The sequence below is a fragment of the Brachycentrus maculatus genome, unplaced genomic scaffold, assembly GCF_059751285.1.
Source record: "Brachycentrus maculatus isolate JH-2025_06_01 unplaced genomic scaffold, ASM5975128v1 h1tg000635l, whole genome shotgun sequence".
Lineage (NCBI taxonomy): Eukaryota > Metazoa > Arthropoda > Insecta > Trichoptera > Brachycentridae > Brachycentrus > Brachycentrus maculatus.
In genome coordinates, this window is record NW_028281371.1 from 112,103 (window position 1) to 134,834 (window position 22,732).

Below are 22,732 nucleotides of genomic sequence, written 5' to 3' on the forward strand. Positions count from 1 at the left end.
TTGCACAACACATGGGTTTTTGCAACATTTATTGTTAGCCCCATGTACGTAGAGTACCTATTTACCCTGTCTACGATTAATTGGAGACCCTCGACAGAGTCATCAATTACCACAGCATCATCTGCATACTCAAGGTCGCAGAGTTTCCGGGAGGAGGAGATGGTTATACCTTGGTCAGATGGTAATGACTTTCGAAGAATGAAATCCATGAGGATGATAAAGAGAAGCGGCGCAAGGACGCAGCCTTGTGTGACTCCGGTAGGAGACCCCAAACCAATTCGTGTCAACATCGTCAACTCTCATACGGCATTCACTATTGAGGTGAACGGACCTTATTAGCTCCACTAATTTTGTAGGCACTCCATAAGCTTCCAGTACTTTCCAAAGTGTAGGCCTGTGGACCATGAAACGCTTTCTCATAGTCTACAAAACACATCACTAGAGAACTGTTAAATTCCTGGCTCTACTGTAGAATGTGGCCAATATTATGGATTTGATCCGCACACAACCTACCAGGCAGAAACCCTGCCTGGTTTTCTCTGAGCACCTGCATAATGGGGGCTCGAATTCTCTGCAAGATTACGTGGGCAAGTACTTTCCCAGGTACTCTGGGTAACGTAATGCCGCGGTAGTTGTCACAGTTAAATGAATCACCCTTCTTATGTAACGCGGTAATCTCCCCATTTGCCCAGTCTCTTGGGCATCGCTCTTCTTCCCACACACTGGATATTAATTGGTGTAAAGGGTAAATAATGCCAGTAACGCTGCATTTCAAGAATACCGGGTGGATACCGTCAGCACCAGGGGCAGTCCCATTTTTCAATTTTGAAAACAGTGACTTTAATTTCTGCCTGTGTCGGTGGACCATCAGGTATGGTGACCGCCCGCGGAATGCTTGACGCAGCTTCCTAATTATTTACTTATAGTTATTTATTATAACTTCTATATTAATAAGAATGTGTTACAACTTTTTTCTTAATACTCAACCTTGCGTGGAACCCTTAACGTTGTTCACAGAACCTCAAATCAATTTGAATTTTCCATGGACCCCCTGAAGGATGTCAGGGGCCCCTGGGGTCCGTACTTTGGGTAAAAAACAACCGAGTGGTGTAAAAATAATGTACACTTCATTGTACTATTTTTTTTCAATGAATTGTATTTCTGCATCAATAGTACAAATTATTTTTTTAAATTAATAGACTTGGAAAAAAATGACAAAGTAAAAATGTTAAATCATTTAGGGGACTTACAAGATATTTATTCCACGAATATTTAAGATATTTTTTAAATTTCTTCTTTTGGAATTATGTATTTATTATTATAAACAAAAAAGAATTTTTATTATTGTTCTACAGGTACCTAAATTGAATATGAAACAATTAACCCCGTATTAAAATATTTGATAATGTTACTAGTACTAAAAAAATACTGTCAAAATTCGAAGAAAAAAAAAACACCAAAAAATTTAAGTGTCACTTTTGATGACAGTGATAAAAATTTGGGATAAAAGCATTTGAATATGCTTTTATATACATCGATGTATTAAATGTACGAGTTTAAGTATGTTTCTTGAGTAAACTTAAGCGCGACTAACCGCTTGTGTTCATTCAACAGTTTTTTCTAGAATCGTTTTAAAGGTTAGAATATTATTTTGATTTCAACTAATGGTATTCTATGTTTTTCTGCTCGTATGACCAGGTTTTATAATTTCCGTCGTATTTTGATGGTTATAAGATTTCTCATATAAATTTATTCGTTGCGCTTTTAATCTGACTTAATCTGTCTCTTTCTTTGTAAACAGTAGCCTATTTTATTGTTACAATCATATTTACATTATATATCAAAATAGTTGTTATGAATGTGAATGAAAGTTGTTAGTCTTTTACGTGTCTTTATTAGATTTAAATTCTTTTGTTTTTAGTTTGCACATACTTTTGACCTACTTTTTATTTATTATTTTGCAGAATCATCATGGCAGAGAACAATGATAGTGCTAATCCTTTCACCGGATTATTTGGAAGTGACGCAACTGGAGATGAACCGATGCTATCGGAAAGTATAGCTTCGTCGTCGGCTGGGAATGAATTGCAGAAGACGCAGGCTGTTGTATCTAGTGTAGATGAAAATGCGTCTAGCGAAGCTCGTAGGCTAACTAGCATTGTGGAAAATGTGTTTTACTTCACTCTGAACAAGGATGCTGTTGTTCCGAGTAAAAAATTCTCCAGTGCTCAGATTCAGCTGGTGTATTTTGATGAATTAGCGGAGTCACAGTTTCCAAGGACCGATATAGATCTGGACACATTGGAGCAAGCCCTATTCGAAAGAGTCCTTCTCACGGACCCGTCGAAATGCGTCATTCCGAAGAATTGTAAAAACTTTATGGAGCACGTCATACAAACTAAAGTGATCACCTACCTATTTACGGCCGAGCAGAATCTGTTGCCTTACGAATCGACGAATGATCCATTCCAGAAGGGAGTTGTGGAAAAAATGAGAGAATTTATATTGAGGAACGCCGTTACGGCTCTGAAGCAACCCGAGCTGTTTGAAGGGCAAGATTTAAGTGACCAGTTAGTGGATTTGTTCAAAGACTTGGACATGACTTGCCACAGATTTATATTAGATATTGTACGGGAATTTCTATCCGATGGTAAATAATTATTAATTTATAATTTATATTTGAAGCAATAACTTTGTGATTTTCCATTTTATAATTTAAATGTAACTTTGTTTTAAAATCACTATAAATATATTATTATAACTTAATTATTATGTCTACCGGTTTCAAATATGAGTGCGGTGACAGAGAGAGGGAACACGCTAACGATAAAGTGCATCAGTTCCCTCCTAAAAGCACCTATTATGGCAAAAAAATATTAAGGTATGAATACAACAAACATTGTTTTCATAATTCTTTAGAAAAAATATGATTTTTTCTACAGAATTAACTCAAAAAATAACCCGAGAGTAGGGTCATTAATCTTCGTGAATAAGCTGTTTTGTTTAAAACTGGTCCTCATTATAATTCAGCTATAATAAGATATAAACACCCTTGAGACAATATTTTGTAAGAATAGTGCTACATATATAAATTAGCTTAATATTATTACTATTGTAGTGATTTTATAACGTCATTTTGTAAATAATGATTTCATTATATTCACATAATTAGTGCTTCAAGTAGTATTTGTAACTTGAAGATTTTTAATGCAATAAATGTTTGATTTTTTTTAAAGTAAGTACCTTGTCATTTTTTTAAACAATATTAATAGAGAAAGACCGAGGAAAACTTGGCATGATTGAGTATTTGAAATACTGGAAAGTTGTCAGGCCAGGAGAATAATCGGCGGATATGTATGAGGATATGGATGAATGCGGTGGCGATGATTGTTTGTAAATACAGATTGGTGTGGCGTTATATTCTCTCTGCCTACCCCTGCGGTGTGATGGTTAGTTAGTTATATGAATAGCTATTATTAATGATAAATAAAGAATGATTTATGTGTACTGCACATTTGATATTGACATTGTGATACTAAGTCCCAGATGCACGCACACATCTATCAAATGAACAAATACAAATATTGGTTTATGTTATTTTTTCAGGTGATCCGGATTCGCTATCGCAGTTAAAAATAAGTTTTAAACCTGTTTTGGGAGCCATATTCAAAGACATATCTAAAGCTAGTTTGATGACACTAGATTTGTATGTCTTTCCAGCTTTGCAAATATTCGTTGGTAAGTAGAGTTCCGTCAGGATTAGAAGTCGAATTCTGTTTTTGTACACACTTTTTTTTGAAAATCAAAAGTAGGACCTGTTGTAGAGATCACTAAATTTTATTTAAGATTTTACTTTACTTTACCTTTTATTTAGATGTATGCAATAACATCCATATTCTTCCATCACTACAATTTGTAGTCTTCTTCATCAGTGTTGAGACGTTAAAATTTAAAAATAACTCAGATTTGTGAACAAGCACTTGGACACACTCAGAATGTTGTGCTTAATATTTTAATAACTTTTGTAGCAAATCATCCGCCTCCGTTGTGTTAAAGTTAGCGTGTTTAGCTACCGCGCTGAAGGTCCCTGGTTCGATTCCCAGGGGGGGGGGTGATTAGTGATTTTAAATTCCAATATTCATTTAATATTACCCTAGACTGGTGCCTGAGGCGTAGGAGCGATAACCTTTCTTTTATATAAGTAACAATCAAGATAACGCTGCGTCAGTACAATGCAGTGCCCTATACACCATTGGGTACGGGTAAGGGTTGGAAGAGAACTTTTTGTAGCAGATTGTATGTTGTTATATATTCTCGGATCATATATGATTTTATAATTTATATTTGAAGCACTAACTATTTATTTTTCCATTTTATAATTAAAATGTAACTTTGTTTTAACATCACTATAAATATTTTCTTATAACTGATTAATACTTAATTTATAGTATTAATCAGTCTTCATAAAGAAGCAATTAGCTTCGAAACCGGTAGACATTATAATTAAGTTATAATAAAATATTTATAGTGATTTTAAAACAAAGTTACGTTTTAATTACATATTTGATTTTCTTTTCTTTTCTTTTGTTTCCTTTTAAACCATACTTGTTTTCAGGTAATCCACATTTGGCATACATATTGCTTGAGCTGTGCGTTCCACCAGTAAACAAATCAGGAAGGGGCTACCAGGAAACCATTCTTGGAGCTTTGTTAAATTTATCCGTACTTCCCAAAACTCAAGCCGGGCAATATGAATACTTTGATAGCCCTCTGGATCAGGTAGTTAACTTTGTAACATTAATTCATTGTGATAGATGTACTCGTATTTACATTTTTCATTGATTTCAATTAAATTTTGTATTTTGATGTTTAATATTTTAGTTTATTATTAGATTAAAACCAATATTTTTAGCTTTTCCACTTTTTTATTTGACCAGCGACCGGGTTTCGTCGTTACCGACATCATCAGACTGGTGATGTCGGTAACGACGAAACCCGGTCGCTGGTCAAATAAAAAAGTGGAAAAGCTAAAAATATTGGTTTTAATCTAATAATAAATTAAAAATGCAATTCCATCACGAAGTGTCAGTGGATAATATAAATCTATTAATATTTTAGTATTAGATTTTTTAATGTAAATATAATACATACCTAGGGCGTTCGCGCACTACACGGAATTGCAGGGAATTTTACCGTCTGGCATGTCAGTTAGCGTTTTAAAACGATGATTGGCTTGGATTGGCTTGTGCTTTTGTCCATCTTTCTTCGGATCGGTGCGTGAACACGTTGCACGTAAATTTGATCATGCTAAACTGTCGTAGTCGCTTTCATTTTTCAAAACCGGACTGCCGGACGGTAAAATTTCGTATAGTGCACAAACGCCCTTAGACTCTCAGAAAATGCAATGAAATATCGTATTTTGATATTTAATTGTTTAGTATTATATTTTTTAATGTAAACATAATACTTAGACTCTCAGATAATGCAATTAAATATCGAATTTTGATATTTTATTGTTTAGTATTACATTTTTAAGTGTAAACATAATACATATGACTCAGATAATCCAATTGAATATTGTATTTAGATGTTTAGTTTTTCAGTATTAGACTTTTTAGTGTAACTATAATACTTAGACTCTCATAAAACATAATCAAATGTCGTATTCTCATTAACCGGATCCACGCGGCTCGCATAACCGTATGTGTTTTCAGAAAACATTCCCTGTACGCGGCTGACATAACCGTTTGTGTTTTTACTTTACTCCAAGTTTCGAACCTCAGTTCAACTTGGAGGGATTTTTTCATGGTGTGGAACTTTGGATAAAATAATACGTCAATCCTTGGCCTTATGACATCTGTTGAAATATCTGACTAATAATTTGTAACATCACAAGGATAAATAAAAGAACAGATCCCTCATTTTTCTTGTGGTCGGTAATTAGTCCGCGCCATAATCATGCCCTATATCTGTCTCACTCTCGACGCTACGCATCGCCAGTGGGTAAGAGTGACACACGATGCGTGCTTTGATTTATTTATGTTACGGTCTTATTTGTTTATATTACGATATATTTCAAGAATAATGTGACACGAGTGTATTATAGAGTACCAAAAAGGCACAATGAATCCCATTGAACGTTTTTGCTTAGGAAAATAAATCGTTTCTTAACTAAATACATGATAAAAGTAATCATTTAAAAAACGGCGAAATACCGCCGCGCACAGGCGTCTCTCAGGAACAAAGTGAACGCGGTTAAAAGGTTAATTTTTTTTTTATTAAATCAGTGGATTATCTTGTTTCAATTCACTGTCAGACCTTTGTGATTACTTCTACTGTTATAACTTTTTGAAGTTTCTAATTTAAATGACTACATATATAATCGTATAATCACTTTTATTGCAGTCTGCCAATTCCCTCACGGAGGGCCGTCTGTGGACATCCCTAGAGCACTTAACAGATAATTTACACAAGCTTTTCCTGGCACTTTTGAAATGCAATCCGGAAACTAAACAGTGCACCCTGAATTGGTTAGCGGGCTGCCTGCATTCTAATGCTTCCCGCGGAAAAATGTGGAATTCCCAGGTATATAAAACATTTATAACATTATCCAAATGGATGTTTGCATATAAATATATTGTATAATGTAAACACTACTTAAATTCATTAAATTTAAATTCAGGTTGTTGGACTTTTTTAAAATATAAAATCTAGGTTTTCCATTTATGAATTAATTTTTTAAAATCAAACACAGATTTTTTGAGTCTACTAAGTTGTATTTTATTAAAAACACATAAAATTAATAATGTGGCAATTGTTTCGCCTAGGTATGGCATTTTCAAACGAAAATCTGTGTTTAATTTAAAAAAATATATATATAAATTAAAATGAAGTTCTACAAATTAAACGCCAAATCAATAAATAAATCGATTCATAGTTCTTGAACTTGATAGACTTGATAGAGATGTCTATGTTAAGATGTCAAAAAATAACTCCTAATTGGAGATACATAATCCAGATTTGTGAACAAGTATTTGGACACACTCAACAAATAGTAAAATTTTCAAATATATCACGTCACTAATGCCCTCCGATGTGACTAATTGATTGTTTACAGAAGCTTTTGAATTAATTGCCATTTTATGAAGGTATTTCAATTAAATATTTATATATTTTGTTAATTCTATTGATCGCCAATGTGTTATATATTATTACGCTTTTTCAGATGTCCAGCATTAATCCGGAAACATTACTCTGCGTCTCCGACGGCTTCATGCTGAATCTAAGCTCTGTACTCCTAAGACTGTGCCAACCATTTTGTTCCGATCAGAATGACACTAAATACCTGAAGATAGATCCTACATATTGTGCTGTAGAGGTAAAGCATTAAAAAAACTTATTATAAAAACAAAATATATTTTAAAAAAAGAGTGTTAACCAGTCCGGGAGTATGGAAGTAAATGAACATCAGTGCGAATTTTCCTTAAAGGAGTATGGACGTTAATGAACGTCGAAGTCCGTCTGTCAGTTGGTATGATGTAACTTGTATAGCAATGACATCTGTGGATATTTGTGTGTAATTTTGTCATAATTGAAAAATATTTCAAATAGGTGTTTTTAAAAAGAAAATTATTTGAACATAATTTCTATCTTCAAAATACATCGATTTAATGGAAAAAAAAATTCATGTAAAAAGAACCCCCTCCCCCCTCGTCCGCCTCCGTAGTGTAATGGTCAGCACGCTCGGCTACCGTACTGGAGGTCCCGGGTTCGATTCCCAAATCGGGGGGGTCAAATAAATATAAGTGATCTTTTCACATTATATTTATTCAATATTACCTTGGACTGGTACCGGAATCGGAGGGCTGATCACCTTTCCTTCATGTGTAAACGATCAAGATAACACTGCATTTATATGATGCAGTGCCCTATGCACCATTGGGGTGCGGATAAGGGTTTGAATGAATGAAAAAAGAACCCACTCCCCAGAGAAAGTCGGACATCAATTTTCGTACTCCCGGAAAGGTTAAAATACCACCTAGCACGTTCCAGCAAAACTTGCTAGGTACACCATACATAATCCGGAATCACTATTAAAATTTGACCTAATCTAAATCGACAGTATTAATTTGTGTCTATTCTTTACCATTGACTTTAGAGTCGATGAAATATAAGCTAATGTTCTTGATTGAATTAGCATCTGATTGAGTTTCTGTCTATGGTTGCTGTGTGGTGAGACTCTATTTCATGATGATTCATCATAAAATAGAGCTTCACATCTATGGATTAAGAAAAGTTACAAAAACCTCTCCTTTAAAAAGCCGAGTCAAAAATGCAACCAGGTTACAAAAATTTAATGTTTTTTCCTATATTTCTTTGATTAGTTTTCTTACAAAAGGGGAATACTTTCGTTACTAAAAAGGTTGAAAATAGAAATTGATCAAAAACACATGTACAATTTAAAATTCAGTACTTTTTTTTGCCTCCACTTTTTTTAAAAATATTTAAAAATGACTAATCTGTTTTTTTTAAAGGATGCTCAAAGGGAAGGGAAATCTGTCCACATGAAAGGATTACACGAAGAGACTTGTATAGTTCCTCCCAGAGAAGTGTATGAAGATAATGCTCCGACCCGACCTACTGCTAAAACATACAACTTCCTGACTGAGTGTTTCTTTATGGCGCACAAGTCCCTAGACTTGGGTATGTACTTTTTCCCCCTCAATTGTGGTACATATTTATTTGGAATAGTGCTCAGGTAGATTATTTTATCTAATTCCACAGTATTATTTATGTCAAATGGCATTTTTCTATCAGAATCTTCGAGAATCACAACATAACTTGTAGATGGCTCTAAAAATGATTACAAAAGTACAAACATATTACAACAATGCAATCAAAAATATTAAAAATGCTAAGTGACGTCAATAAGTACGCTGTTTGCAATGAGATATAGAGTGAAACCTCTATCTATCGTTCCTCGAATAATCGTTTTCCCGGATGTGTCGTTTATTTCTTTTACCCCAAATTAATTTCATACAAAAATAGATCGCATCGATCGTTTCTATCCACCGTTTTACCGCATTCATCGTTTGAATTATGCTACATATTTGATATGATTTGTCTATTTTTTTTACATTCTTTTTAATTTTCTCAATTTGTTACATTCGAAGACAATATTTCAACGTGTGGAACAGACTATCGAAAGTAGAGTATTGCATGTGTTGCTATTACGTTCAACAGATGGCGTCGATGCGGTAAAAAAATGTTTTTACCTGCCATAAGTGTATATAAAAATACATTTAATTTTTTTTTACTAACATATGTAATTTGCATACATTTATTTATGTAAGTAACAATTTTAAACATATTCAAATATTTTTTTTGGTAGAGACCCACCAAGCCACCTTGTGTGTCTTGTCGGTGGAGTTCTTTAAATGCACATTCCAATGCAATATTTGTTTAAACTTCAAAGCAATTGGTGAATTACTTTAGGAGATATAAGGTTGTGAAGAAACGAACATTTACATATTTAGATCATGATTTTATATGAATTGTCTTTGTGCACTTCTTTTTCTTTTAAATATGTAAATTGTGATGTGCATATACGAGTATGATATAATCTTCATCTAAATTTATAGTGAATATACTTTTACGAGTTATTGTATATGTGCATAAGCGTATCACATAGCCTAAAAATTATAAAAAATAGCATTGTCGTAATCTAAAACCACGATGCTGAACTTTTAGCAGGATCAAAATCTAAAATTATCATTATCTTTCTGACTCTTGCGTATATGCAGGTCATCAAGACCTAGCGAGGGGTGGCCATGTTATCAAGCTAAGTCTTACTTTTCAGGATTTCGTGTTGTTGTTGATAAGATGTCCAAGTTGAGTCAGGACTTAAATCGTACGCAGAGAGCGTATACAGACGCTTTGGAAGGTGGACTCTCCAGTTCAGGAAATAATGTCGCCGACGCACTTCGTCAACGTATTGAGAGAGATTTCACAAGGTAACTTGTGATATTGTTCTATTATAATTTCTGTGATCAGAGAATATTTTCTAAAGATTTCAATAAAGCTTCTAACAATTCTAGGACCTTTATCTTTCCCATGTTATGCAACGAAGTGCGAGTTATTTACATTAATTTAATAGCAAACAAAATACAGCAGGATCTCTATAATCCGAATGCCGAAAATATACCCTCTGTTCGGACTAGTGGAGCATTCGGATTACAGTAAAGTGAAATCAAATAAAACCAAAATGTATTGTGAAATTTTAAATGTATTTATTTAACTTTTTTAAATACATTAAATATTTTGGTTGGTCGAGATTTATTTATTGATAAGTAAAAAGGCTTTGTCTCGCAATTTACTTAAAAGCATCTTCTCTGGCATAGGAATATGTTGGTGGTAGCATAGGTGTCCGTTTTTAAGATGCGCGGGAGGGATGAGTGGGCATTCGGATTACAGAGATGTTCGTACTAGCAGGGGTTAGGATTATAAAGGTCCTGGTGTACTCAAATTGCAATAATAATATAAAAAATAACGATCATAACCATTTTTTATTGTTTGCCTGTTTTCTTTTCAATGATAACTTTATTTAATTTTTTAATTCTGAATGTCAAATAATCTTCGTTTTATTTTTGCAGATTTGTTTCAATGAAATGTGTCTTACTGGAGCCGCAGTATGTATCCCTACTGGCGAATCTTTATTCTATTTCCTGCAACTGGTTGGTGCAAGTTGCCATACATCCTGTTCCGGAAAATTCTTCTCTAGATACATACGCTCCGCTAACATTGCTCAATTTATCTTTTCCGATAACCAATGAAACACCCGATATGCTAAGGTAAGGATTTACAATATTTTTATTTTAAAACATTTTACCACACCTTGCTATGCTTAGTCACTAAAAGGAGTTAACTATTCCAATACTAATGATGCAAAACATAATTTGGTGATATCAAAAATATTTTGCAATATTTTACAACCTATATTGAGTTGTCATGTTTTTATATTTTTGTGAACATATGCATATATCGCTCACTCCTTTCAAGAACGTCATAAATCAAAAAACTTGATTTTTCAGGAGGACGTATTTAAAGTTTAAAAATATAATACAATGTATCAAAAATAAATATCAAGCCACTTATTGAACTTTTTACTGTGCTGGTTTTTCTCCATTTCAAAAATATTTAGTATATTTAAAAAAATAATTAAACAATACCTTTTCTTCAAAATGTAAAAACAAAACTTTCTGCCATGTAGCGGGTAAATATTAAGTTAAAAATATGCCTACATTTTCTGGGCATTCCGATGAAGAAGAATATGCCCAGACTTCCATATCCTTCTTCATCTTCCATGAGATGTCAAAAAATGATATGAAAATAACTTCTATGATTGGAGATAATCAAGATTTTGTGAACAAGTATTTGGACACACTCAAAATGTTGTAAATACCTTAGCAATTGTTAGTTGATGACTTTTACCCCAACGGGTATGATATGGTTTGTATTTATGTTGCAATTATAGTATTAGACAATATTGATTTTCTTTTTTTTTTCTATGGTTAATATTCACTGTTTTTCTTTACAGGTGTGTTCCAGAATTTGTTGTAGAAAACATAGTTGGATTTGTAAGTTCGCTCAGAAGATTTAGCGCTGTATCTCTAGAGGAGCGTGGAACTGTGCTATTGCAACCCTCTCTTTCATTAGTTCTAGTGTTCATGGGATCCGCTGACAGGATGCGGAATCCACATCAACGGTATGGATTTAAAAACAAATAAAAAAATTGATACCGACATCGCCAGTATAATAAATTGAATATTATATGTTTTGTTTTATTTTTATTTTTAGTGCTCGATTAGCTGAATGCCTCGAAGCACTATTGCCAAATCACCCGGATGATGAATCCGCAGTCAGTTCCATGGGGTCCTTTTACAGAGAAAGACTTTTTAAGGAACATCCTCATAGATTACAGGTTCCCTCAATTCTTTTTTAATATTTTAACCCTTAACTTAGCATTGGAATGCTGCTATAGAGGCGGCTTGCATGGTTTGCCATACTAATTGAGTGCCAATGCTATGGCGGCAAGAAAATACACTCAATTCTTGCACTCAAGTCTTAATAATCAATATTTTTACTATATCGCTTTTTTATTTTCAATCCAAAGTCATATAAGTACAGGTAACAAATCTCGTAATTAGATGGAGTTGGCGGTATGCACGTACCAAAGACTTTTGGGTGCAAAGGGTTAATAGTTAGTGAAATCTATATAACTGTGGTAAGAAGTATAAATTTTGAGTGACCCTTTGAACGCAAGCGATGGAAAACCACTTAGGCTTACCTGAAAATAGTACGCATTGAAATATTATTGTACTTATATATGTATCATAAAAACTCAAAGATTTTTTTTAATTAAAAAAATACATATTCACATATCGCTCACTCCTTTCAACAACGTCATAAATCAAAAAACTTGATTTTTCAGGAGAACGTTTTTAAAGTTTGAAAATATAATACAATGTATTAAAAATAAATATCAAGCCACTTACTGAAATTTTTACTATCAACATATCTTTTTGGGTAAAACCTGAAGGTTTTTTCTCCATTTGAAAAATATTTAGTTTATTTAAAAAAATAATTAAACAATACCTTTTCTTCAAAATGCAAAAACTACACTTTCTGACCTGTAGCGGGTAAATATTAAGTTAAAAATATGCCTCTTTTTCTGGGATATAGTACATTTTTTGGGCATTCCGAAAATATGCACAACTGAAAATTGACGTTTTTTGATTTATGACGTTCTTGAAAGGAGTGAGCGATATGTATTTGACTGTCTATTTCAATTAAAAAAAATTATTATTCTAATTTTGTTTTGAGTAAAATAATTTCGTTTTCAGATAGTGCCAAGTTTACTGGATGTGTTTGTTGGCATTGAAGTGACTGGGCAAAGTGTCCAGTTTGAGCAAAAGTTTAACTACAGAAGGCCAATGTATCTGGTTATGGATTTTCTATGGAAAATAAAGGAACACAAAGATTGCTTCAAGTAAGAATACAAAATGCTATTTTATTTTAGTAGTTTGATATGTTCTCCACTAATACCAGAAAGAAATACCAAAATCGGTCAATATTTGAGAAAAATATTGTTGATTTTGTGCACACCTAATAAAATAACTAATTTCGCAAAAAAAGTCTTATGCATTTTAACAAATAACAAATAATAAAAATCTCAATCGTGAGGACTATACACAGATAATAATTGTAATTATTTAGTATATTTTCACTGAAAATTATTTTATTTACACTGTGATTTTTCAGAAGAATTGTTTGAACTTTGCGCTTTTACTTTGTTAACGTTTATTTTATCTAATTGTAACATGTATACGGGATCTAAACTGGCAGTTCACAATGCGGAGTGCTAGTGCCAACACTGATGTATAGAAGAGAAACACGGAATTGGCAAAAAAAGGATGAAAGCAAAGTGAACCGATCAAAATGCAATCCCTCGGATAAATGTTTGGAAAATTGGTGAATGACAGAATTAAAAATGAATATCCTGTGTAGTAAAAAACATAAGGCTGACTTATGGATACTTGAAAAGATTAAAAAAGGTTCTTGAGGTGTTTTGGACATGTGGAGCGAATGTATGACGAGGGAATGACTAAGAGAGTATATTTGGCAAACGTGAATGGGAAAATAGAACGACGACTGTCAAGAAAAACTTGTCATGACCAAGTCAATCAAAACCTAAAATTTGGTTGTGTCAAGAGTCTACATATTTTATCTAATTGTTATATACAGGATCTAAACTGGCAGTTCACAATGCGGAGTGCTAGTGCCAACACTGATGTATAGAAGAGAAACACGGAATTGGCAAAAAAAGGATGAAAGCAAAGTGAACCGATCAAAATGCAATCCCTCGGATAAATGTTTGGAAAATTGGTGAATGACAGAATTAAAAATGAATATCCTGTGTAGTAAAAAACATAAGGCTGACTTATGGATACTTGAAAGGATTAAAAAAGGTTCTTGAGGTGTTTTGGACATGTGGAGCGAATGTATAACGAGGGAATGACTAAGATAGTATATTTGGCAAACGTGAATGGGAAAATAGAACGACGACTGTCAAGAAAAACTTGTCATGACCAAGTCAATCAAAACCTAAAATTTGGTTGTGTCAAGAGTCTACATAATTGGAGGACATGTACGACTAGATGTAAAGGAAGCTAGGAGTGTATGTCAGGGCAGACGAGTGTAGTGTCCCATCCTCTTTGCCTACCCCTACAGAGAAATGGTGTTATGATAGTAGAAGTGTAACAACATAAATTAGGACTTCAAATGCGGTTCTTGAAAAATCATAAGTATTCACTTGTGACTCTCGTCGCACATATCGCTTACTCATTTATAGAACGTCATATATAAAAAAAGTTGATTTTTCTGGAAAACATTTTTAAAGTTTAAAAATGTAATACAATGTATTAAAAATAAATATCAAGCAACTTATTACTTAACTTTTTACTGTGCAACAGATCTTTTTAGATAAAACCTGAAGGTTTTTTCTCCATTTGAAAAATATTTAGTATATTTAAAAAAATAATTAATAGTAATACCTTTTCTTCAAAATACAAAGACAACACTTTCTGCCTGTAGCGGGTAAATATTTAGTTAAATATATGCCGCTTTTGCTGGGATATAGTACATTTTCTGGGCATTCCAAAAACATGCACAACTGAAAATTGACGATTTTTGATTTATGTATGACGTTCTTGAAAGGAGTGAGCGATATGATAAAATTTTATAATTATCACAGAGCAACAATAAAAATTGCAAATTATTATCTTTTTGTCATGTGAGTGTTTTCTTTTATATTACAGGAGGTTATCAGATGAAGCTGAAGCTAATATGGAAGCAGTTACTCCTCCTATTTTCTTGAGGTTCATCAATCTATTGATGAATGATGCCGTATTTTTGTTAGATGAGGCCTTGAGCAATATGGCACAGATACGTACTATGAGAGCGGCACAGTAAGTTTCAAACAATTAAATATTTACTACCTGGTGCATTGATATTTTATTCTGTTATATATTGCAACGGTGACCTTATGTTGTATTTTGGCGAGTGTTTTTGCCTAGAATTCTCACTCATGAATTACATGAAATTATAGTAACTTTAAACATAAAGAGTAAATCCACTCACGAGTAGGCACATAGGCTATGAAACTTAAAAAGTTGAAGCCTGAGTAGGGTCATGATAAGCGGTAGCTAGATTTCTGAGTCAAAGTGAGAAAAAAAAAAGTTGTATTTTGTATATTAAAAGCATTGAGAATTTTGTGGTATGGTAATAAAACAAGTGTTTATAAAAGTGGTATTAAACAAAGTGAACAACTCTATTTAGATAAAATTCTTATTGCTTATTATATACAGGTTTATAGATCAATTAGTGGATTTTTGTTTCTTCTAGCTATGAACATGTTTTATTTTAATCTGTGTCGGAAACAGGAAGGAACTAGTGTGGGCCAATCAGGATCTTTTCAGCATTTGCTCATTGCTGGTAGGAAACCACGTAAAACTCCTCAGGAGAAACCGGACTGTTAACTGTCGTCAACAGGCCTTCCGTTCCACTAGAAGAGGGTTCGGTGTTTTGTGTCCTAGCTTGGTTTATGGTACCAATGCCCCTTAATATTTTTATCATATTTGATACCACCTCCCGTGAGAGTTCCTTATGAACTAGCACGGATCCGACGTCATATAGGTCCTCAGGCTTCTGCAATGCGCCTCCAGCTGTTGTCTTCTATGATGCGGGAAGGGTTATCCGCACCAAATGGTGCGCACGGCACTGCATCGACACAGTGTTGACTTGATCTTTACTTATATGAAAGAAAGTCAGGTTGTGGTCCCGTGGTTAGTGTCGCAGACTCTCGAGTTAGAGTTTCTTGACTCGAATCCACTCTATCACAATTTGATGCCTATTTTTAATAATAAGCGTTGAACACTTCTGCGCTCCAGGGACCAGTCCAAGGTTATATTAAATAAATATTAGAGTATAAAATCACTAATATTTATTTTCATCCCCTGGGAATCGATCTTGGGATCTCCGGGACAAAAAGTTGTATGTAAATATTTATAATTTTAGAGAAAACAACGAGTGGGCCTCCCTGCCGGTGCAGGAGCGGGAGCAGAACATGGCGAGCCTGCACCACACGGGCACCATCGCCCGCTTCGACAACATCCTCGGGCGGGACACCATCCGCGCGCTCGAGCGCCTCACCGGCCACTGCAAGTCGGTCTTCTGCCACCCCACCATGGTCAGCCGCATCGCCTCCATGCTCAACTACTTCCTGCTGCACCTCGTCGGGCCCAACCAGAAGAACTTCAAGGTATCTGCAGTCCCACCGACCAAATTTCAAATTCTTCTTCTTCTTCTTTTTGTAGATCCTAGGGATCAGTTTGTGCCTCCGCATGTCGCTCTTGGGACGTTTAACGTGTTTGTTTCATACTGGGACTGAAACTACATATATATGTTTTTTTCTGCAATATGCATTTTTTTAATTTTGAAAACATTAATATTTTATTATTACAACACAGCATCACGGCTGTCAGGCTAAGAAATGTTTATAAACCGCCGTTTTTAACCCAGTATATTCAACTTATAGAAAAATAAAATAATGTAATTATTTAAGGTTATTACAAAATTCTGTTGAATATTGATTGCTTGTATTTTTGTCTTGCATTAAAAACATCCTCGTTTTTATATTAGTTTCACGTCCACGGCACAATTCGCTAAAATACCCAATTACTTTTTCTTCTTTTTCTAGATCCTAGGGATCTGTTTGTGCCTCCGCATGTCGCTCTTGGGATGTCGTCTCCCAGTTGTCTTTTCATCTTTTCGGAGGTCTGCCTGGGGGTCTGCTGGGAAAAAAACACGTAAAACTCCTCATGAAAAGCTGGATTCTTGACTGTCGTCAGCAGATCTTCTGCTCTTTTGTACTAATTTTTTTTAAATGTCTTTTTATGGGTAATGGAATTATAATTTAATTAATAATTCAATCGTTTTTATTATCTCTAGGTAAGAGACTCCAAGGAGTACGAGTTTGACCCGGGGGCAACTGTGATAGAGATTTGCAAGATTTACATTCACCTGGCTAACAGTGCTGAGTTCTGCCTTGCTGTTACACAAGATGGACGCTCGTACAGTCCACAACTCTTCCAATTAGCGGGAGGAGTGCTAGGTGAATACTCTGCTCTTTCATCTACTGCTAGGCACACCATATTCTTTTATATAACTGTGATTTGTGGCTCTACTTAATAGATTACATATATGTTTACGGAGTAGTTCATTTCGAGTCCCAATATCCATCTTAATTGTAACTGACCTACTTTGGTTGGCTGAAGTGCCATGTGATAAAATTATTAGATGTATAAAACTCTATTATTAATAATGCGTTTTATCTGTATGTCATTTCGTGCCTTTTGGTATCGAGCTTTGATATGGATACTAAGTATAGATGTGCCTAACGCATATTTTAGAGGGTGTTTATGGAAATTTATTTGGTATTTGCCCATCTATAGGACTAAAACTATTTTTATAACCTACAAAGGCTCTTTTATAAAGGCTTGTCTGCAGGTAAGATATGTATTAAGGACGTGAAAGGTAGGTATGAAAAATACACCGCAATCACCCAGACCAATTAAAATTATTTCTTGAATTCCCTTTGCAATTTGGTGATAAACACCCAGCTGCTCCGAGATGTATATTATTTTTTAACCACTTAAAAGTCGAATTTTGGTGTGAGAATTCACTGGTGCGGGAAATCGTCACCATCAAGTTGAAACAAGACTGCCCGAATGCTGCTCAAGTTAGTCAATAAAAACAAATTAATAAATATATTTGGCTTGGGCAAATCAATACCTCTAAGTTGGGATACGACTTGCCCGAGCAGCACTCGGACTCATCAATGCAACACAAATTCCTTGCCCGAGTCACACTCGGGCTATAATGGGAACCGGTTAAATGTAATGATTTCTAATTGTGTTCCATACATATTCATTCTAATTCTTAAACCCTTATTATCAAATATATATAGTCCTGAGCATTCGTAGGTTCGAGCTATAGACAATATTAAATGATCAATTTGAAGTCCAACTGTATACAAATTATTTCCTGGATGTCCTGAAGAGGAGAAGGTGGACATGGTTGGGATATGTCCTTAAAATGCCACCTGAGAGCATCAACCCCTCGTGTCTCTTCTTCCAACCCCGAGGATTCCGGTGCCCCGGAAGACCGCTGACGACCATTCACCGACTATACTCAGTGGAACTTCGGGATGCTGGACTGACCTGGGAGGTGATGGCGGGTGACAGAGTGACTTGGAGACGTCTGGAGACAACATATGCTCCACCTAGGGAGCGAACATGGAAAGGAGAAAGAGGAAGATATAGATTGAATGTGCCTTTCTTTTCTCTGTATGTTGCAGCTCGTATCGGTGGTGGTGAACTGATTGCTCCACTTCAGTTAGTGGAAGAGAAGGTATCTTCAGTGGCCCGTAAGCAGATGGAGGAAGAAGAGACTCTTGCAGACGCACCCGAAGAGTTCCTAGACCCCATTATGAGTACTCTCATGATGGATCCTGTCATCCTCCCGAGTTCTCGCACGACAGTCGACCGGACCACCATTGCCAGGTTTCTCTCAATTCTTAAAGATATTTTGTATTGACCACTTTGAGATCTTGTAAATTTTCTTCTTCTTTTTTTCTAACCCTTATACGAAACCCAATGGTGCATAGGGCACTGCATCGTATAGAAGCAGTGTTATCTTGATTGTTAAATACACAAAGGAAAGGTGATCAGCCTTCCGCTTCAGGTACCAGTCCAGGGTCATATAAAATAAATAAACTGAAAAATCACTAATATTTATTTTGACCCTCTTGGGAATCGAACCCGGGACATCCAGCATGGTAGCCTAGCGCGCTAACTACTATACTATGGAGGCGGACAATCCGCGAACAAAACTTTATCTGGGGAGTGAGTTTTATTGGTAATTTTTTATCATGGTCAATGCTATAAGCAACATATTGTCCTCATACAGGAGAAAATGACCAAGTGCATTTTTTTTTACAAAAACATGATTATTGACTATTTGACATATTACTAGCTTAATGACGACCTGGAAAAAATCCCAAAGCGATTTTAAACTTGGAAGTATAATAAATTGACTTGTTAAAAATGACTAACTGCATTGATGACAAAGATGTAAAAACAGTTAAATGGCCCTCCTGAACATTTTACGTTTTGTTAGTTGGTCACTTTCTCCTGTACGACTACGATATTTTCTTGGATAAAAAAATGTTTACACCAGTAAACATGTTTTATATCAAATTTATCAATGTTTTATCTCATGGGTTTTCTTTGTCAGCGATGAAGTCACACATACTTTATTTTAAGTAAAATATCGTGGGTCAATCAGAAAAATAATCCGAAGTGTAGTTTAAGTGTTTAAATACAAACACAGATGGCAGTAAAAGTGCCATTTTATAAATAAATGTCACCGAGCTTTAGTTATAAGCGCGGCCGTTCATGTACCGTTTATTATAACCTAAAATAAAATGTACACCCACACACAGGCCATGCCTTTGTGGGAACTTTTTTGTATTAATGTAATATAGTATTTTGTACTTGTAATTATGTTATATTGTGAAATGCAAAAAAAAAAAAAAAAATCCTTATGGGTTGTGTTTTGTTTGAACGACCGTGTACAGCTGCACTTCCGAACAGGTCAAAATAGTAAATTGGCCTTTTACTGGCAGAACGTCATACATATTTGTATGTGTGAGTTTAAATGATATTTGAAATAATTTCTTCTCTTGCAGACACCTTCTCAGTGACCAGTCGGATCCCTTCAATAGGTCTCCTCTCAGCATGGACCAAATCAAGCCCGATGAAGAACTCCGTGCTAAAATTATGGAATGGATCGCCCAGAGAAGGAAATGCAGGCTAGATGCGGGAACTTCATCCCAGTGAAAGGTTATTTGACCAATAAATTATACCTCGGATGTTTAAAATTTAATGTATAACTGTTGTGTTCTTGTATTTGATATAGAAAGCCATTTAATTAAATCACAATTATCATATATATATGAAAGAATTTGTAACACATTCAGCAATGTATAAATAATACGTTCTTAAGTCCTAAATTATTAAGATCTGTCCTTAAATAATATTGAGACCTTCAACATATTGGCCTATGTATAAAATCAATAGAAATTACCGTAATTCTAGTATGCTTTGATTATTTCTATGGCTTTTGTTTGTCAATAGAAAGTACACAAAACGGTACTAAAATTATACATAATATTAAAACAATGTTTTATAACGGAAATATTATACACACCTACATAATGTGTGGAGTGTAATCAATTTCTTTATTTATATGATTATTTATGAATAAGTACCTACCCATATAAGATGTACTACTAAATATAAATATTTGACTTTCTATCATTACGATACTGTGATCATATAATTTTTTGTATGTTGATTATATAACTATAGTTTTAACTTGATAAATTTTTCTAAACAACCATTTTCGAATATATTATTTGTACTTATAAAGTCTTTGTTTTATTTTTCCATGTGACATCTGAGACCACATTGCTGTATCAAAAAGAAATATAATGTAGTAGTAAAAAATATATGTATTAAAAATAATGGTTATTAAAAGTTTAATGTTTTATACCTGCGTGAATCTTGAAAATTCGAACCAAATATAACTCTATCCTATTTTTCCTAACCTAACTGACCATATTGAGTTACTGTTTATTCTATGAAATCCCTTGCTAAGTTAAGTACAGAATGTAATAAATCATTCGCTGATTTTTAAACATTCATTTTTACTATAAACTTCTTGCAATATTTTTAAACGATAGCGTCTATGTAATTAATTGTTATATTAACTTGTTTCTTATGGATTTAATGAGGTGTAGATTTAAAATTGAGTGTCGTGCTTCTCAAAATCTGAAAATATGACCAAGACAAAAAACAAGATTTATGTATTTTTTTCAGTTAAAATTAATTTCGTTACTGAAAGATGTTATTTCCTCATAATAAACTTGTAAAATGTGTTGTAACTTTTGCATAATATTTTGAAATCTGGTTCGTTGTTTTTTTTTTTTAGTTTGACTTGTATATTGTACTGTTTGTCAATTATCACGTATTGTAGTTTGTATCTGGATGTCTAGATGTTTGGAATATGTGTTATTATATGTACTTTAGTGTATTATTATATTTTATAGTGTATTATGCAATTGTGTAATTTCATATATACACAATTTCATATGGTTTTTTTTTTTTTTTTTTTCGAGTTTAAACATAAAAATATCATATATACTCAGTTCAAAATTGTCTACTTCCAGTTATTAGATAAGTTTGTGAGATTCTTTTTGTTATGTAAACTTAAACTTTGAGTTTTCTAAGTTTAGTTTAATAATAAGAAATTTCTGTGAGATAAAAAAAAAACATTAAAAAATATATATATGTACAATGTTTAATAACGTAACAATTTCTTTGATATGTACATATGTATGAATCCTCTGCACTCGAAACATATTGCTATTTAATTGTACTTATATGATTCTGGTTTAATTACATATATTGAAAAGTATAAAAATAATATTTTAAAATATCGAGTACGTATTAACCAATGCTAGAAATCGTCACCAACAAGTCGAAACAAGACTGCCCGAACACCGGTTAGGTTAGTTAATAAAAACAAATACATAAATATATTTGCTCAGGCCAATCAATACCGAGAAGTCGGAATATAATTTTCCCGAGCAGGACCCGGAGTCATCATTGCAATGCAAATTCCTTGCCCGAGTTACACTCAGGCTAAACTGGGAACTGGTTAACACTTAATTTTCATGGGACCATAGCGGTGGCACTCGAGTAATATGGTGAACCATGAATGACGGCACATGAGTGCTAAGGGTTTCAAATGAAGTGAGTTATTTTGTCTTTTTAAACAGATGGTTTGATGAGTCAACAGTTAATGTAATCTACTGACGTCAATTGCAGGCTGTAAGCACAAGACTGAGTAAATAGGACATTATTTAGCAATTGATTGTACATTGCACATACTCAGTTGTAATGTTTGCTAGTAAAAAATCTATCTAAAGGTGTCTCAACTTGATATGAAACATGTATTATTATTTTTTTATGAAAGAATATTAAATTCGGAGCATACCAGGGCTAATGACCTGGTATTTGGCTGGCTTAAGCGATTAATTTATACTCTTCTGTAACGTTCACCATTCTGTCCAATCTCTATTACTCGGTGCCATGGTGTATTATTCACTACCACAGAAGATTTTCAGTACATTCTCAAAGAAATTAAAAGATTTTTTCAAATATTGTTATCATATGAATGTATAAATACATTTTTATTAATTGTTTATAATTGTTTTATTGATTTATATAATTTTTTACTAGAATCGTTCATTTCTGGAATCACTAAGTGTATTTTTTTTGTTTGTTATAACCTATTAATAAAAGTTGTAATGCACCTACTGATATAACACTAACTTTAAGAATTTGAAGCATTCCTGTCTAAAGATGTCCAAAAAAATTCAAAAGTACAAAACTGTTAATGAACCATTATCTTGAAAAATACAGTGTAAATTTTTTAAGTAAAAGAAAAAATAATAATACTTATCTTTTCCATATTTTATATGTAATTA

General features: G+C 33.8%; 1 protein-coding gene across 2 annotated transcripts; it reads left to right on the forward strand.

Annotated features, from left to right (window-relative positions):
* The first annotated feature begins 1,440 nt into the window (after window positions 1-1,440).
* Ube4A (Ubiquitination factor E4A) lies at window positions 1,441-21,372 on the forward strand. Of its 2 annotated transcripts, none has more exons than XM_088274137.1 (17): window positions 1,441-1,637; window positions 1,965-2,650; window positions 3,607-3,738; window positions 4,616-4,779; window positions 6,406-6,585; window positions 7,226-7,378; window positions 8,535-8,703; window positions 9,860-10,013; window positions 10,653-10,850; window positions 11,597-11,764; window positions 11,857-11,980; window positions 12,903-13,048; window positions 14,877-15,026; window positions 16,135-16,378; window positions 17,068-17,230; window positions 18,476-18,680; window positions 19,868-21,372. In XM_088274137.1, exons 2-17 carry the CDS (start codon window positions 1,972-1,974, stop codon window positions 20,016-20,018), a joined length of 3,180 nt encoding a protein of 1,059 aa, XP_088130263.1. In that variant the 5' UTR covers window positions 1,441-1,637; window positions 1,965-1,971; the 3' UTR covers window positions 20,019-21,372. The 2 variants fall into 2 exon arrangements, with proteins under 2 accessions (XP_088130263.1, XP_088130264.1); XM_088274138.1 differs by having other exon boundaries at window positions 1,441-1,548.
* Window positions 21,373-22,732: the final 1,360 nt, after the last annotated feature.